The sequence below is a fragment of the Haplochromis burtoni genome, unplaced genomic scaffold, assembly GCF_018398535.1.
Source record: "Haplochromis burtoni strain Fernald_Lab_line unplaced genomic scaffold, NCSU_Asbu1 Contig_225, whole genome shotgun sequence".
NCBI classification, from domain to species: Eukaryota; Metazoa; Chordata; class Actinopteri; order Cichliformes; family Cichlidae; genus Haplochromis; species Haplochromis burtoni.
Genome location: NW_024582586.1, coordinates 305,046 through 323,020, shown reverse-complemented (window position 1 = coordinate 323,020; position 17,975 = coordinate 305,046). Strand labels below are relative to the sequence as shown.

General features: G+C 42.2%; 2 protein-coding genes across 3 annotated transcripts in view; both read left to right on the top strand.

Annotated features, from left to right (window-relative positions):
• Positions 1-4,021, top strand: part of srd5a1 (steroid-5-alpha-reductase, alpha polypeptide 1 (3-oxo-5 alpha-steroid delta 4-dehydrogenase alpha 1)) — an 11,464-nt gene extending 7,443 nt beyond the window's left edge. Inside the window, exons 4-5 of the mRNA XM_005937281.2 lie at positions 1,413-1,563; positions 1,692-4,021. Coding sequence (XP_005937343.1) covers positions 1,413-1,563; positions 1,692-1,758 — 218 coding nt within the window. The 3' untranslated portion in view covers positions 1,759-4,021. The remainder of the gene's footprint in view (positions 1-1,412; positions 1,564-1,691) is intronic.
• Positions 4,022-7,276: 3,255 nt separating this feature from the next.
• tent4a (terminal nucleotidyltransferase 4A) overlaps positions 7,277-17,975 on the top strand; it is a 26,713-nt gene continuing 16,014 nt past the window's right edge. For both annotated transcript variants that reach the window (XM_005937282.3, XM_014338417.2), the window contains exons 1-5: positions 7,277-8,351; positions 12,647-12,770; positions 14,366-14,412; positions 14,550-14,670; positions 16,285-16,392. In XM_005937282.3, coding sequence (XP_005937344.1) covers positions 7,534-8,351; positions 12,647-12,770; positions 14,366-14,412; positions 14,550-14,670; positions 16,285-16,392 — 1,218 coding nt within the window. In that variant the 5' untranslated portion in view covers positions 7,277-7,533. The remainder of the gene's footprint in view (positions 8,352-12,646; positions 12,771-14,365; positions 14,413-14,549; positions 14,671-16,284; positions 16,393-17,975) is intronic.

The window sequence follows — 17,975 nt, the reverse complement described above, 5'->3', positions numbered from 1 at the left end:
GCTCCGCCATAGCCACCACCAAACAACTGAGTTATTTTTACACACCGACCAGCATCTGGCCAATCCACAACCTTTCATTGCTTATACTGTTCCAAAAAAAAAAAAACAAATCATCGGCCCACCGAGCAAATGTCTGGTATGCCCGTCCAGCTATGATGCCATCAGTTAACCCTGCCTAGGGTTGCCGACCCCTGTTCTACAGACTCTCTGTTTAGTTCAGCTATGGTTCCCTTGCTGCTCTACACAGGCAGCAACTCGTCTAATTCTCCACACATCTGTTATCCAACACCCTGGATCAGAATTCCATCCCAGATCCATTCAAACCCTGTGATAATTACTAATCTTTTATCTAACGACAGTACCTTATATATTTAGCTATCTAGCTAGGTCTGGGTCATGCTATACAGCCTTCATGTTGTTAGGCAGTCAGGACTGCAGCATTTAACACTGAGTCAAAATGATGGTTGGTGGTTCTCCGTACAAATGGTCGATAAATGTTTTGTTTGTTTGGGTGTTTTTGGGAGGGGAATGCAACACATCAACCTTCTCTGATGAGTAAACCCATTTTAGGAAGAGTTTGCTGTGCAGCCCGCCCCAGCTTGGCTAAAACAGACCTAACAACTGAAACATGAGTGGATTTATGGTTTGGTTTGTTTTTGTTTTTTTTAAAGTGTGTGTGTGTGACCTTGTACTGCATTTAACTGGCTGAGCACTGTATAAGATGTGACATGTAAGGAGGGGGTTGGGTAAACAAGGCATTGGTTCACGTCCAAATTCCTTCTGCAAAACAGGCTGTACAGTGGGTACATGGAATCAAACTGTTTTCTCTGAAAAATCCAAACCATAAGTTGGCTTCTACCTCTGTTAAATAAATCTGTAATCATAACGGGTTCACAAAGTGAGCAGCTCCCCTGACTGGGAGCGTAGTCACAACAAAAGCACCTTGAGCCTGAACTTGCACTGAACCTGTTGAAACAATCCTTCCCTGAACCTTAAAGAAAATAGAGCAGAGAAGGCGAGGTGTGAGGAAGCTGTGAGCTTTGTTGCTCCAGATCAACCTACAGGCACGTCTGGAATCCCCTCAGCCAAGAATCTGCTATTTTCACATAAAGGGTAGCAGCACTGCTGAGCGCATAGCCTGCAGTCACATACTGAGTGCTCAGCCATGTATGTGTGGTATGAAGCCAGCTCTGTGAATGCCCTTTGCATTTTGTAACTGCATGTTGCCTCCAAATAAGATTCACAGGCAGTGGAAATGTCACCACTTCTTCAGCTTAGTATCAAATTGTATTCTGCAAAAAGTCACTGGATTTTATTTCCCTCAGCATTAAAATGTTTGGGTTATTTTTGCATCAGTGAGCACATCAAAGGAGAAACCCACCTGCTCTAATGTCGCTGTCTTCCACCCACAGGCGGCATGTTCGAGTACGTGTCTGGGGCCAACTTCTTGGGTGAGATAACAGAGTGGGCTGGCTTCACTCTGGCTGGTCACTCTGTTCACAGTGCAGCCTTCGCCATCTTTACCGCAGTGGTCCTCGCTAGCAGAGCTGTGGCCCACCACAAGTAAGAACAAAAACAGGCAGCGTTCTCACACTCAGAGCAATTTTCCTGGAGTGTGCACACTGTATATTTTAAACAAAATTCAGAATTAACACAGGAAAATTTCTTGTTCCTTTGTTCTTGCTCTGCAGATGGTACCTTGCCAAGTTTGAGGACTACCCTAAAAGCAGGAAGGTGTTGATTCCCTTTCTGTTCTAGAAAACTGGACACCTCGAAAGGCAATGTGTTCTCCTGCAACGGCGAAGAACATTCCCGTGATCATTTGCCTAATTTAGAAATTCTCTAATGTTGCAACAAACCTTGAAAACAGCTTATTTTTTTCCACTGAAAACAAGCTCACTCTAGGTGTGAAGAAGCAATAGCTAAAAGTCAACATCTCAGAAAGGTTTTTATCATTTGTTACGTTGGTAATAACATCACAAAGCACCAAGGAACCCCAACAAGCATGGACTGAATGTGCTGGAGGTGTTGCGTTTGCAGGAGAGGCGGCATTCAGCTCTCCTCCAGAGGAAATAAAGGTTGTGAATGGAGTAGCTCCATGGTAATATACGGGATTTATGACACTCTACATCAGCAGTAAACAGCTTTAAGACTCTCCTCCTGCTCTGCATATTCTCCCAGTTGGAACATAAAGTTGGAAATGCAAAGCAGACATTTAAAATGGTCATTTTATCCTCAAGATTCAGCTGTTGCAAATCTTTTTAACGTCGATTCACATCAAATAGACGAGTTCTGAATTACGTAGAACGTGTTTTCTACTGGATTTTGCTCTGGGTGTCATCTACTGACCTCGTCATCTCAAAGTCCTGAAAGAGAAGCAACTTTGTGAATGTAACTGCATATCTGGTCTGCAAAATTTGAATAGGAATGAAACATACATTAAACAAAAGTGGGAATCTGAATTATGTCAGAGGATGACTGGCGATCCGTTTGTCTCTCATAGCATAATTCCACCAGCTCTAGACGATGGAGAGAATATGGCTGGAAAAATGTGATTAGGTTCTTTATTACACCTTATATCAAAAGCAAGCAGCTGAAAACACCCCAACAATGCTGGAGATTATGTGGAGACTGGGACGCCAATCATTCTCATGTGTTTTGGAAGTGTAAAAATGGCAAACCTTACTGGGAAAGCATGTCATGTGAGGCACGAGTATTGTATTTTGGAATATGGGAAAATGTAAGAAAGGAAGACCATTACTTGTTTAAAATTATGTTGTTGTCAAGCAAAAAGATAATAACAAAAACTGGCTGAAAAGTGACCCTTTAAAATTGGAAGAATGGACTGATGTAATTGAGGATATATAGATAGATAGAGATGACCTACACTTTGAGACTGAAATCTGATAAACTGTGGACAAAATGGATAGCCTATAAGACTCACTCAACCCCATAAGGCAGGGACCTCTCCTGGTTGTTTTTTTTTTTTTGTTTTTTTTTTTTTTTTTCTCTCCTGTTCTTAATTCAAATAGCTTTTGGTTCTTGGTCCTTTGAGGCATAGGCGGACGGCCGGGCCCTGAGAGAATGGGGTCCTGCTAATACCCGCTCCGGGTTCAAATATGTTATGATTGTGAATGGAACTGGACCTGTCGGGGAGAGGACCAGACTTCGGGCCCTGTCTGGCAGCCTTCATATGGATGTAAGAGGCTGGGTGGCTGGTGTTTTTTGGGACGGGATTGATAAGACAGTACTTTGGGTATTCCCTGGCCCCCTCTCTATACATATGTGTATAATTATTCTTTGTTTTCTTCACCCCACAGATTAGGTGCGCTTTATTCCATTTAGTTTGTTTCTTTTGTGTTCCTTTTTTGTATTTTTTGTTTGCATGTACTACAAAGTTGGAAAAATGTACAAAGTAAAAAAAAAAAAAGACTGAGACTTGCATCAGGCCTGTCCCCCACTCATGGACTGCGGGGACAGAGAATGGAGATCAAGCACAGGCGTCAATAAGTCACCCATGCCTGAAATTAGAAAATAAGAGTTGCCCCAAAACATGCCCCATGCTGGGAGTTTCTCAGAGAGATGGTGAAGAAGTGGAGAAGAAATTAGAGAAAAATATTGGCCAGGTGAAAGCAGGAGGACAACGCGTGCTGAATGAATAAAGCTGTGCGAGATGTGTTTTTGAAGGGACGGAGAAAAACTGGAAGTAAAGACAGGAACAGGAAATATTGGACTTGTCTCTTTCGCTCCATTACGGTTTCATTTTTGTTACCGTGAGTCATAATCTTGTCAGTGTAAGTTAAGACTTTTCTTAAATCATGTCATGGTTTGTTGGTACTCAGGTGCCCTTTTTTTGGGTGGGTTTTAAAAATGACTTTTTATTCAAAAGAAGTGCAGTTATCTTTAAAGTTTGCTCACTCATTTCCTGATGAAGTCCTTTTCCTGTCACAACTGAGGTCATGTCTTTAGGAATTTGATAAAGGGATTTTTACACTTTGTCACCAATAAATACTTTGCTGCGTCTGAGTGTGATGATAAATGATGGCTGCTTTGCAGAGTGACGTCCTTCATGCCCCCACCTTCTCTCTCTTTTTTCCAGGGTGTTTTTTTTTCTAGTTGTGCATCCTCTGTCTGGGCTCCTTGTAATTGCATCACTATATTACACAGACACTATTTACAACTGAGCGTGCCATTTGCCTGTAATACCATTCATCTTCATGCACTGTGTAATGGCTTGTTGGTCCCAAACTTAGACACACAGGCTCTGGATACAAGTAATATTTAATATGCGCATGCTATATAATTTAATGTAACGTGGAAAAGCAACAACTAAGCAGCATTAACAACCTTCAGCCTTTAAGACTGCTGCATGCGAACAAACACACATCTGTGGTAGAAAAGTAAAATAACAAGCCACTGCTGCATGTTCTGCCCGTCTTGCAAGTCATAGACTGTATATAAAAGATGGACGCAGCTTTCCGATGTGAAAAGTAAAGCCAGCCTGGAAATCTACTTTCAAGATTTATTGAAAACAATAAGATGTTCATTTTGTAAACTGTGGACCCAATAAGAGGGAAATGTTTATGACTGGATCAACCTTGTGATTGACAAGTCACTATTGTCGCCTCTGTCAGTGCGCCCCAGGGTGGCTGTGGCTACAATGTAGCTTGCCATCACCAGTGTGTGAATGGGTGGATGACTGAACGTGTAAAGCGCTATACAAATGCAGGCCATTTATTGTATGAGTGGCCATTGGAAGCAACAGTGAAAATGACGAAGGGTTCAAAACAGTCCAGTCCAGTTGATAAGTTGGCGATCCACCCTCTTCTTCAAATATGGCCACTGCTGGCAATAAAAGGGGGAAAACCAACATGGAGTCCTAAGCCAGCCGGTAATGTGATAGCTGCTTTAGTTATTTATTTGTTTATTTATGGGTCCAGTCTTGCCTCCCATGGATAGGACTAGACTTTGTACAAAATATTATCTCAAAAAGTCTGAAATTAAAGGAAACATGAAGTCCTAGTCTTAGATTCAGTGTAAAAAATTTCTATATAACAGTGTAGGTGAACTTTATAATATATAAAGTTTCTGTTTTATGTCAAATTGTTTAACATTAACTTTAACAGAAATATTCAGTTTATTGTCATGCGTGAAGAAAAACAGCGTACTTGGTGTTGCACTGATTTCTGCCCTGTCATAACTAGCAGTATGATCTCTTGGTCTTCCTTTGTGTTTACTGAGGTCTTAAAATCCCTTGGTTATGATTTTGTAAATGGTGCAGGATCCCTCCTTTGCACCCAGAATGCAGGCGATGGACAGCAGTTTGAAGATGTTCTCTTTACCTGTAGATGGCGCATATTAACACACCTACACCTCCTAGGTTTAAACTCTTTTAACCCCCCCATCTTGCATTCAGGTGGTACAGTTTGGACTGTAGGTTCAGACCACAGACTGCATATAAAGTCGATGGCCCAGATTTGCAGTTTTGAACCTGCTCTGCGGTTAGATGATAATCAGTGGGTTGATTCTAATGATGTCCTTGTTATTACTGTACCTAACTGCACAGTGGGGGCAACGCACCACAGGCAGTATGCTCACATGTAGAAACTGTGTAATGGCTGCTGACATTGTAAGCGCAGCTTCCCACTAATGTGGGTTAAATATCTGGAACATACTGCAGCCTCATTACTATTCAAGCCACATGCAGCCTCAGACAACTGCCTGCTTCCTTAATATTATCTCCTATTACTGTTATGCCTGTGAGCATATTAGTGGCTTCTCCAGCTTCTCCTGTGTTGTTGTTTCTGTGCGTGTGTGTTCGTGTGCATCTTTTAGGCGTCTGTCAGCTACGGTCCAGTCGTCACCAATGTTGTAATCCCATAAAAGCTGACAATGAGGCAAACCAGCCTTGAAACGACACGCACGCTGAGGCATAGTCGGTGTCGGCGCTCGGCTCGAGCTGAGTCCATGACATGAGAGATGAGAGGAATAACCTATTCAGTGTGCTTTGTCAGTGCCCGTGTTTCATGCAGTGTAAAATGGAAAAGATAGGAAGAAGAGATTGGCTTTCTGCAGGCGTACAGTGGGAGTAAGCATCTGTGTGTGTGCCCGAGTGTGTTTTATGGCGAGCTGCATATCCTAGCCGACACATAGTTTGCTCTAGGGGGGAGTTTCTTTTGGCTATGTCACATGCTGCACGTGAGTAGCAGAGGTTGGGGGCAGGCATTATGCAAGATACTCTTTAAAAAGAAATACATACACATCCCAGAAGGTGCTGGTTATCCTGCCTGCCACTCCTTCACCGTAGTGTTTAATGGCTTGGGAAATTGCTGTTACCGGTGGGGCCTGGGCAGTATTGAGATACTGGGATGATGAACACCACCTGCTGTGCTTCACTTCAAAATGAACATTTGGAATCCAGGTCCGCAGTGTGCATCTGAAATAATAAACGGGGGGAAAGGAGGCCCTTTTAAGCTTAGACGGGGGGGACCATGTTACTGTGTTGTTGTACTTAGATCGTATGAAAAGCCTCTATGTCCTTATATACAGTCTGTGTTTACACTGCAGTGTAGGCTTACTGCTGTGTGTATGTGAGCAGCATTTCAAGGGCCTGAGTTTGTGGCCTCGAGCAAGTGTTTGGGATGCCGACAGTCTCATGGCCTGATCTTCTTTTGAAGTAAATTATACTTTCCTTAAAAGTTACATAGTTCCAGTTTTTGTCTGTCAGAGGAAGCTGCGGATCCATAGCTAGATCACCCACGGAAAAAGTCAGGTATTCTGCAGGGCCAAATCTGTTAATGTCCCCGAACTCTAGTCTAATGAGTATATAACATATAAATTGGGGAAATCTATATATCTGATTTCTCTTTAATCCGTGAATATTTCAAGACATGCATTCGTGTCCAGGACGTTAATAGTCAATCATTTGTGCAACAATAAGCTTCTGTCCGGCCTCGTGTTGATGGGGATCCCCTCTGAACCCACCCATCCATTCCTCCACCCACTGGTGAAAGCGGGGAAGTTGAAACTGAGCGCACAAGGATCTGCGGACTGCCAGGCCCTGCTTTATTTAAAAATAAAAAATATAGAAAGACCCCAGGTCATTTTATTCATTATCGACGTTTACCGTGTACCTCATTTGTTGTCCAGTGAATTATTTATCAAATAAAAATTCTAATATTTATTCCCTGCAAATCATCAGTCTCCCGGCTGAGGAGCGATAAAGGAGTGGGCGGATGGGGGGGGGCGCAGTCATCATTTAAGAAATCCCTGGTAGGACGCATGCGTGTGGATTTTGAAGAGCATACGCCATATTGAATTCCCGTAGGAATCAGCTAGCAAATTTTCGAGCTAGCGGTGTAAAAGGGGGCCACTTTATCAATGGTCCTAATTCGGTTTAATGTTCAAACGCGTCTGTTCTCGTAACCCCGGACAGCGTAGCGACCTTTGAAAGGTCCGAGAAGCGGCGCAGGTTCATCACGGGCTCGGAAGTGTTAGGGACTTGTCGGGGGGGTTACCAGAGAAAGAAGTTGAATGGATCCGAGGGTAGCTTGGATTCAGCCCGAACAGAAAGGACCTGCGAACGCCTTATGGATGCACGTCTGGGAGACCTCTCAGGGAGTACGGACTCTCTCCGCTCAGCAGCAGCTCCACAATCAAAACCACAACCAGTGTGTGAATTACGCGGTTTTAAAAAATGTGGCGACCGCCGTGGCTTCGAGCAAGAGCATCTGCAGCAGCAACGGTAACGTTACAGGAAGCCTGAGCAACGGCAGCAGCCATCGTAGCATCACGAACGGCGCTGCACACAGTAGTAGCGGTAACGGCAATGCGATTCCTCCGCTGGGGAGAGCACTGTCCAACAGGAACGTACACAACTCTTTAACCCCGTCGAACATCAGCGAGCCAGGTGAGGGGAAAACTGCGTCCCATAAAACGGGATCTGCCTCGTCGTCTTCGCAGGAATCCGGGACGGACAGTCCCCCCTCCAGCTGCTCACTCGAGAGGACTATGGATAGAAATGTTACGGGGAGTATTAATAATAACGTCGGGGGTGCCAACCTGCTCTTCAACTTGAGAGACAGCATGGACAATAATGTCAACCTTTACCATCACCGTCACCCGCAGGAGCACCAGGCTTTCAAGTTACAGCAGATTTGCGTGAACCAGCATCAGGTTCACCCCTCTGTACCTATTAATCAACCACACAGTCACCACCCGGGCCGAAGGAAAAGTGACAACAAGGCGAGCACTTATGGGATGAATTATTCGATTTCCAACTGCACTAATGGCAATTATGCGAGCACTTGCACGCCCTGGAAGACGAGGGAGTACAGCCCAGGGGTACTCGGGTGAGTGACTTAACCGCATCGCTGATTTGTGGTGAAATAAGCTGTAATAAGTTGACAAACGTCTCCTGAAGCTGTAGTCTGTTTGGCAATATAAACAGTATAGTTATATATTATACTCTTGTTTTTCAATGCAGTTGGATTATGGCGGTACACTGAGTACTGGAGAGTAAGCTGGACATTTTTCTTCTTGCCGTTGGCTGATTAGCTAACCGTTACAGCTGCGTAAAGGCAGCCGCAGACGGCCAGAAAAAGACCGGAAGTGCCGTGATTTGGTATTCAGAAGGTTAAACTGTGCCGTTACCGAACACGATAATTCCAGCAAGCTGTCGAGCCCAACTATTAAGTAAAGCAATAAAATGTATTCTGAAGTGTTGAATAATGTGTTGGCGTGAAGCGAGTTTGAGTAGATTTTCTTAATGGTCTATTTATTTAGAAGGTGCCGACCGGATACGCTGCTTTTCAATGTAGTCCGTTAGTTAGCCTAAACGACGAGCCTAAAGCTAATTTACCCAACGGTTTCCTATGCAGGCTGGACTTAACGGGAAAAACTGTTTAAAACAGAATTACAACCTTTTTATTCCTCCAGTGAAATGTAATTACACAGAACTAGAAATTAAATACGATAATCTATTTACAACATTTTTTTTTTTGTTGTTGTTGTTGACGAGGTTGAAACCAGCTTAATTTGAACGATATGGACAACTGCACTTAACCTGTTAGCAATCTGCTGTGGTGAATCCGAAAAGTAATCTGGCAATCTGACAGTGAGCGTGGGAGGTGAAACCTGCGAGATTAATTCTCAATATTGACTGTTTTAAACATAATTCGATACAATTTGTGGGGGAAAGGACTAGTTATGTGCAAGGTACGTGCTTTAGTTCAGAATTAATTACCTTTGTGCCCAAGTTAATTTGGGTGCACTCCCTATTTGCAGGTTATTCTTTGTAGAGATCTGCCAATATGACATAACATACAGGGTGGATCCCAGAGTACTGAAGTATGATTAAAATCAGTTTCCAGGAACTCGCTTTAGCCACAGATTAGCTATATTTTCTTAGTATTGAGTTCACCTAAAATTAATGTCTATAAATGGTAAATAAGGGTTGTTTAAATTTGCAATATCTGCATTGTTGGTGTAATAAAAACACTAACTGAATAGCTTTTGATTTTCAAGTATAACTGGGCACTAACCGAAGCCCTCCTGAAACAAATGAGCGAAGAATTTCTGAATGTGTTGCAGGAATTTGTAATATTTGTAATGGCTGCTTGCACCCATCTGGGAATCTTCTGTAACAACGAAACGGTGTTTGTCACGAAAGCAGTTCCACATGCGTGATGCAGAGTTTCCCAATTGCAGTGAAATCTAAGTGAGCTGAGAAATTTGAAGTTGTTAATGAATGTTTTCTTCTGAAACCACAGTGAATTTCATCTTGTAATTCGTGGTTCTACAAGTTTTCTGACACAAGTTTCAGCTTGTGTGCCGACTAGTGTTGCTTTGGTTTGCCTTCAGGGGTGCCCTTTAAAGTTCTGCACAGAGAGGGAGTTTCACTACAAACTGGAACAGTGTGAACATAAAAATATTTGTATGTTGGTGGAGTAAAGTTGTAAGCTTTGAGTGTTTACTGTAAGATTGCTTGTCAGGGATGGCTCTGGTAATAGCTATTATTCTAACTGTGGGCTGTGTGGAGTGTAATCGTTGGACGGTTAGCATGGATACATGCTGGACTGACTGGTTTGCTGACAGAGTTTTCACCAAGGAGTGGGCCCATGGGGCTGAGTGCATTTTCTTCAGGGCTCTGGTAATTGATTGTGACAGTCCCCCCCTGTTCTGTATTTCACACTGGCATCGTGGCATGCATTCCTAGGGAAAAAAAAAAAATGAATGGGTCAAACAGACTTCCTCTGTTCGAAGGCATTTAACTGGTCAGAAATCTGTACATTATATGTGCCCTGCTGTCAAACACAAATCCATATCAACAACGGGCCTGGGAGACTCCCAGGCCTACTCTGGCCCTCCAGTGTTTTGCTTAAACCTTGGTCAATTTCCACTCAAAACCTCAGGTGTGTGTTGTGCCGTTGTCTTTCCGTAAGCCAAATGTATTCAGTGAAGATGAGTATTCTGCAAAGCATAGCTCCTCTGCACGTTGACCACTTTAGTTCAGGCTTATTTTTGGCCTGGTGGTTACAATATGGGGCAGGGCTACAGTTAGCCGAATCTAGGATGGTTAAATTGGTACTGATCTAAGAGACTTCTCATAAAGGCATAGAAAAACTTATGTTTTGTCTTTTTAAAAAAAACCAAATCTATCAAATTATTTCAGTTTGACTGTTACTGAAGCAGGCAGGTTTAGTAACGTGGCTTTACAAAGTTGCAATTTCAAAATATATTTATGCATTTTCAGACTTCACAATTAGACCAGATTTCCTAATTGAGTTTTCCATTATCACAGTATTGGGAATCTTCCAGTCAAATCCAATATTTATCTCCATTTTCCCAAGAAATCTGTTTGATATGCTGAAATAACAGCTGTAGCTTCTTGATCAAACGAGGGCACCAGTTCAAAATAACTGTTTGAAGTTTGTTATTACTATGATCTGAAACAGGAATGCAATGATTTTGAAATGACAACAGATCAATAAAATAACAAAGTAACATCTACGCAGCTTTTTTTTTTAAAATTTTTTTTAGTTTTTTTATTTAAAAGAAAGAATCTTAAAATTTTTGCGACACAGCCAATTACAGGTGGTCAGATCAGTCTAAATGACCCAACCCCAACACTGGTATTGGATTGATACTAGCGGAATAGGATTGATCGTTTGTTTGTATTCTCCGAGTTCAGTATGTAGCCCACTGAACTGTGTTAACGTTTTACTTTTGGGGGAAATGTAAGAAACCCCCTCAAAAATCTCAAACATCCACTATGAAAAATTAAAATGTTCAGTTTACAAATTATTGATAATTAATCTCATAAGTCATGACACAGTGTTCTCCACTGCATAAGCCGTTTGATGCACTAAACGTATCAGTGTCTGCAATATGGCTGCATTTCCTCGGTATTGGATCATAACAAAATTTGCAGTATCGCACAGCACCACAGCTGATGCATATGGGCCAGCGACACTGGTTAATGGCATTTTATTTTCCAGTATGTTGATATCAGTCACAGGGTCACTGCTAGCTAATGGATTCCTAATTTAAAGTGGGCCCATGCTAGTCTAACGTGCCGTCAGTGATTTCAAATAAAATTTGCCTAGATGTCCAAAGAACATAATATGCAACTGTTAAATGTAACTCTTACTCCACTGGAACATTACCCATTTTAATCACTTTAACAATATAATATAAAACTTACTGTCTGAAAATACTTGGAGACCTAAAATTCTTTTCTCATTGTCTCACATATGTAATGCTTCAATGATAGAAACGTTAAACAAAGTTTGAGGTCAGTTTATGTACCTCTGTGACCTGAAAGCTTGGGCTCAGATGGTTTTAAACACACTATTTTTTTTCTACTCCTGGCTCTCTATGATGTCAGTGAGAGCAGATATCCCCAATATGGTCATCTCCCGCCCCTCCCACCTGCTGTTCAAACCTTCTGTTCACCCTTCAGACAGAGCATGAACTGGGGACCAGTGTAAGATGATTAAGGATTATATTTCTGTGTGAATTGTGAAAAGCTAATCTGGAGTCTGAGAATAAGAATACAAAGCTGGAACTGAGTATAAGTCCCCTTACATGGCAGCTTATTTGGGATAATGCGCTTTCTCAAATGACACTGTGGTGCAGAGAAGAAGCATTACTCGTGATCTGGTTTTACCGGGATGTTACAGAGTGATGCTTTTTTTGGGGGTGGGGGCTGTCATCAATCACTTGTAGAGTTGAGGTTCATTAGCAACAGCTGATACAATCCGCCACCTGCCGCATTTGTCATATTAAACACTGAACATGACGATCGGTACCTGCTAAAATGAGAAGCCACTTCCTGAAGGTTTTGAACCCTGTGACACTCTTGCAAGTCGAAGTTCATTTTCATTAGGGAAGCTTTCATTAGTGCTGTAACACTACCAGGCTGAGGTGCATATTCATTACACCTTGAGATCTGCTTGTGGCATCGATTATGTTTTAATAAGCTGTTGCAGTGTTTCTCAGTTTGCAGCGTCCATGTAATCATGAGCTTTGTTAGTACATGTATACATCGGCAGTAGCAGTGTGAACCTTTCCAGAGCAGTGACCACGTAGTTGGATTATTTTTAGTTCATTCTTGTACTTAACCCTTATTTGTCCTTTTGTCCAGACTCCACGAAGAGGTGATGAATTTCTACAAATACATATCTCCTCGGCCGGAGGAGGCAGCTATGAGGAAGGAGGTGGTGAACCGGATAGAGGTGGTCATCAAGGAGCTGTGGCCTACTGTTGATGTATGTTACGCATGCACACGCACACATGTTTATTTGGATCAGCATAAATCAGAGACTTCACTGATATCCTGTCAGTGTTCCTAAATCATAGCTGAAACTATCAAATGTTTCAATACAGTACAGTGTCTGTCCCCCCCCCCCCCTTTTTTTTTTTTTTTTTTTTTTTTAATAATTATTATTTTATTTTTTCTTTCTCTGTCTGGGAAAAAGACGCTACCTTTGATCTTTTTGGGCCGCAGCTGGCAGTCTTTGAAACTAACCTGGATCCACAGCAGGTGGAGCACCAACTGTTTGTTTTTTAACTGTGCACATCTATGCATACCAGCCTTGCTCTCACTACACCCTCCTTTAACAGCTGTACATTTTAATTCAATGATTTTATTATTTAAAGGAACATGCTTAAATTTTGAAAATTCGGCTAGTGCTTTTTAAAAACTATTTATTTTTGACTGAATAATTTCATTAGGCTACAACCCTTAAAAATGAGCTTAAATTAGGCACAAACATTTCAAAAACTATAAAGACAAAATGTATTAATATGACATTTGAAATATCACTGGACAAGAGATGACATCAGTTATTGCAATCAGGAAGTGTGATTGGGCGTGAGAGATTAGTCAGCTCGGATGTTTTTTGGCCAGGTTTAGTGACTTAATTACCCGGCAGCGTCACAGGACCGTAGGTGTGCACGTCCAAGTTTCAGTCTGGCACATGTCACCCCTCCTCCTGTTAAACCGCAAGCTAACAAACAGACTCCTAGTTTTAATTTTCTAAATAACAGACAGACGTGAGATTGGCATCGATCTCTTACTCACACTTTTGACCAAACTGTTCCTCTTTAACAAAGGTACTATGTGTCAGACCCAACAAAAACTGACCTCATACTACCACTGTTTTGTAGTTTCCTTAGAAGGAATGAGAACATAATTGACTAACTGGAAAGCAGTTATGAGACACTCTTTAAAACAGAAAAATTAGTGTCTGTACTCGCACTTGAGAGGTGTAGAAATGGTGATGGAGGATCTTGCAGCTGGTTGAGAAGAGTACAGCGAGGCGCGGTTGATGCACCGCCTCTCTCGTTGCTTAATCATGTAAAACACGCGCAGCAGTGATTTGTTGGCTGCCAGTCTTCACCACTTCTGCTGTGAGCCACATTGTCAGGTAAATGGATCAAGCCTCAGATTGTCCCAGCCTCCCTTTTCATTTCCATGTATTTACCCTGGCCTGTCGTGGTGCTTTTGCCTTGACGGAAAAGGAAATGACTCCGCTTCCTTTGGAGAGCATTCACTTGCAGCCCTCAAGCACAGCATTTTTGTTCTTTGCTATTGTGTACTTAATTTGGCAGCGTACTTAACTTGGCAGTGTTTACAGTCTCTGAAGTAGGGAGCCGGAAATGCCTAAGTCCTGGTCGTTTGCAAACATTTGAACTGGATATATACAGCACCACCGCAAATGAGCTAGAAGTGTAGTTGTTGCAAGTTGCCAAGCCCTTTATGGTTAGAATGTGATGTGAAGAGCTGTAACACGTCAGCTTGTATGCCATGAATGACAGTGATTTCGGTCATTTTCACACTTCTGTAACCATGTTTTACCAGGTCCAAATATATGGCAGCTTCAGCACAGGGCTGTACCTTCCAACAAGGTAAGAGCAGGATTTAAATTTATTCAGTTTTTAAATAGCCAACTTGATTTTGTTCCTGATTTGTTTTGCTGCGAGGGCATTTAAATTTTAGGACTAATGTTTGTTTAAATTAGTTCATGTATGTTTTTTGCCCTTAGTGATATTGACCTGATGGTGACTGGGAAGTGGGAGCGCCCGCCACTGCAAGAGCTTGAACAAGCTCTTCGCAAGCATGAAGTTGCCGACCCTAACTCCATTAAAGTGCTGGACAAGGCTACAGTAAGTAGAGACAAGCAGGTTGTGCTTCTCCACTCTGTGCCTGTGTGCACCTATAGCATGTCATTGCATTTGGGCTATCACACTGGAGCACAGCTGATTTATTGGTGGGACAATACTATCAGCCAATATTGGCTATTTTCTGCGTTCATAGCGGCCAGCAACTGATCCTTTATTGCAGCTGGTTGAGAAGACTTTAACGAGTTATTGGCTGGTATTTATTAAAAAAACAAAGAAAAACTAACACTTGACGGTGAAAAATGCTTTCTAATATATTAGTCCAAACTATCCCATTAATAAAGTTAGATGCCTGTTAGCTAGTCGAGCCGCACTGATTTATTGTTGGACCATAGATTGGCGACTCGCAAATCTAACTTTTGCCATTCACAGTGGCTGCTAAATGAAAAGCATAGTTTGTTGACACGATATCTGCAATTTCCTGGTTAGCAACAGAGTCCGGAGTAGCATAAAAGAGTATTTGAAGAAAATGGAAAACATAAATGAAACTCATAATAAACTTGATGGAAATCTGTTTTGTGGGCCTCAAAAAAAATCAGTTGTCAAAGACGTCACATTGTTAAATCACCTGCTGTATCAGCTGGGCTCTACATGACATCTGTATCTTTATAGCTCAGTATTTTCTACAAAAGAAACTTGTGAAATGTTTCTACAGAAACAGACGGATTAATAAAGACAATTCAGAAAATTAACACAAATGTCAAAATTAAAAACTGCTTATTTCTCAGTAAGGAACTACATGATAAATTTCCACCCTGTGTATAAAATAGTTATTGATTGCTTTGGCCTAATGATAAAATGATAGTTCTTCACACTAACTAATAAATGCTTGTAGCTCCAGTAAAGAGAAATCAAGAGGAGAGCTGGAAGAAATCCAGGCAAACAAAATTTGCCACCAAAAAGCTCTTGTGCACTTCCAGTGCCCAGAAGTATAAAGTTTTGACTTATTCCCTTTAATGTCCATTTTAACCTGTGAGACACCGTCAGTGTCGTCCATCTGTTTGCCTCACAGGTGACACATTTCCTGAGTTGTGGTGGACTTTCTGTCAATTTCTTTCTTGATTAATAGTCTGTTTTTTGGAAACCACTATGATGCGAATGCTGAAGTGCGTACTTTGTCTGCTCTTGTTCACCCAAAATGAAAACTTGCCGTCATCTGTTCAGCCGAGGTCAGTCATACTTTACTTATCGACTCATTTCAGTTCCACAGCAACTTCCCTTCATTGTGTCAAAGCCATCACTCTGCAGCTCGGGCTAATGTGTGCACCTACTTCGGAGGTGTTTATAGCTCCTATCCTGCAGGGATACATTTGAAAACAGCAACTCAGTGGCCCGCACAGTCGTTGTGTGGGCTGTGCACACAACCAGGCAAGCGACCACAGGCTTCAGTGCCTTCTTGACTGACATGATAATAAGTAGTTAATGGCTGAGTTTTCATTTTTGGATTAGCTTTTATTTCTAAAAGCTTGTCATTTGGGACAGTTGTTCCTTTTTTTCCCCTTCCCTTTTTTCCTCTTTGTGTTCCAGGACACAGTGAGCATGTTTTTACAGAAAGACATGACTGTAGTGTTTGTTGAGCCATTTCACTTCATCTTTCAGGTGCCAATCATCAAGCTGACCGACCAGAGGACTGACGTCAAGGTGGACATCAGTTTTAACGTAGAGACTGGAGTCAAGGCTGCAAGCTTCATTAAAGGCTACATGAAGGTGAGAGGTGCCTTCAGCGCTGGAGATTTTACATGGTTGGCGATACAGACGGGGTATTACTTAATATATGTTTGTGTGTCAGAAAGATTACACACAAAACTAAGCCGGTTTTCATCAAATTTGACGGAGAGCTGGACAAAGCATGAAGTTAGAACCCATGACATTTTGGTTTAAACCAGATCACTGTTCCTAAAACTGCAAATTAGATCAACGGCTTTGGTTGAAGATGCATTTGTGATTTGCGGACAGAGCTGGGATTCTGAAGCAAAAACACATGAAAGTCACTGGAAACTGTTTGACCTTTCTTTGATGATCACCCCTCCATCTTAAAGCACTCTCACGGGGCTTCACTGGCTGCTGGCTGTGGATGTTTCTCCTATTTTTGCAGTAGCACAAATAACTACCCCACTCACACACTTCACCAGTCTGCTGCCTGGTTGTGGGCGCTGGCTTTATGGAGCTAGGAGAGGCCATGTTTGGTGTAGTGATGGACTGACAATGTGTTAGCTAAATGAATTAGCTCACAGCAAGGCATATTATTTGCTGTTTTTAACATGGGGACTTGCATTGCTGCTGCTTACTTATGAGCAATGTGTTAAATCATACCAGGCACAGAGGGGGAGACTTAGTTATTTCCTATAATTTGTTGTCTAAAGTCAAACTTCATGGCTATGTGTAGTTCTGGTACTGCTTTCTTTGTTGACTTAGACCAGAAGGCAACAGTGCACAGTAGAAGGAATACACTCGGATGGAGGAAGAGAGCAAGAAAAGGTCATGTTTTCATATTTGAATTTAAAAAAAAAAAACCACTGGAGGAGTCACATAATTGCTGTCTTGCAGTGAGGTGGAAATTGGAAATTCCCTCTTTGAATATAGCTTACCCAGCAGTTTAAACCATTACTCTTTACTTCACTCCAATCTTGTACCAGCTCATCTCATGTCCAAAGTGAAGCTGGAACAGAACCAGCAACATCGCTCCGTCAAGCCCCCATTTAACTCCGTCAGAGTCTGTGTCCTGCTGAAGCTCTTGTTGCTAAATCTGCACAGCAGAGGTGAGTTTCGCACAGAAATTCCTGCTCGAGTTTGATCCATGCCCACTTTAGTCACAGTTTTAGAAACTAATGCGGGAAAGGAATTCCAGGTGCCGCTGCTGCCGCGAGCTATCAGATTTTGTTGGGGCTTTTGTTTGCTGCCGTGGTTGCATGTTGGAACGGCGATCGCTGGGAATGCACGTCACAGCGAGAAAGCCTGCTGTTGACAACCACAAACTACACCAACCCAGAGAGCTGATGTTGTGAACATGTGGGTGTGACAGACTCGGTGCAGTCTTGTCATTGAAAGGTCACCTCAGAGTTGATTTTCACATGGTGGCCAGTAGGGGTGCAACGATACTCGTATCGATATATTTAACCGTTCGATACAGTGCTTTCGGTTCGGTACGCATATGTATTGAACAATACAAAGTTTTTCATTTATTTTATCAACTTTCCTTCTGACGATGCTGTCTGTGTTGAGCGCTCGGTGGATCTGCGCTCGACAGTGCAGCCTAGGCGGAGTAGTCGAACGCAGATTCACTGAGCGCA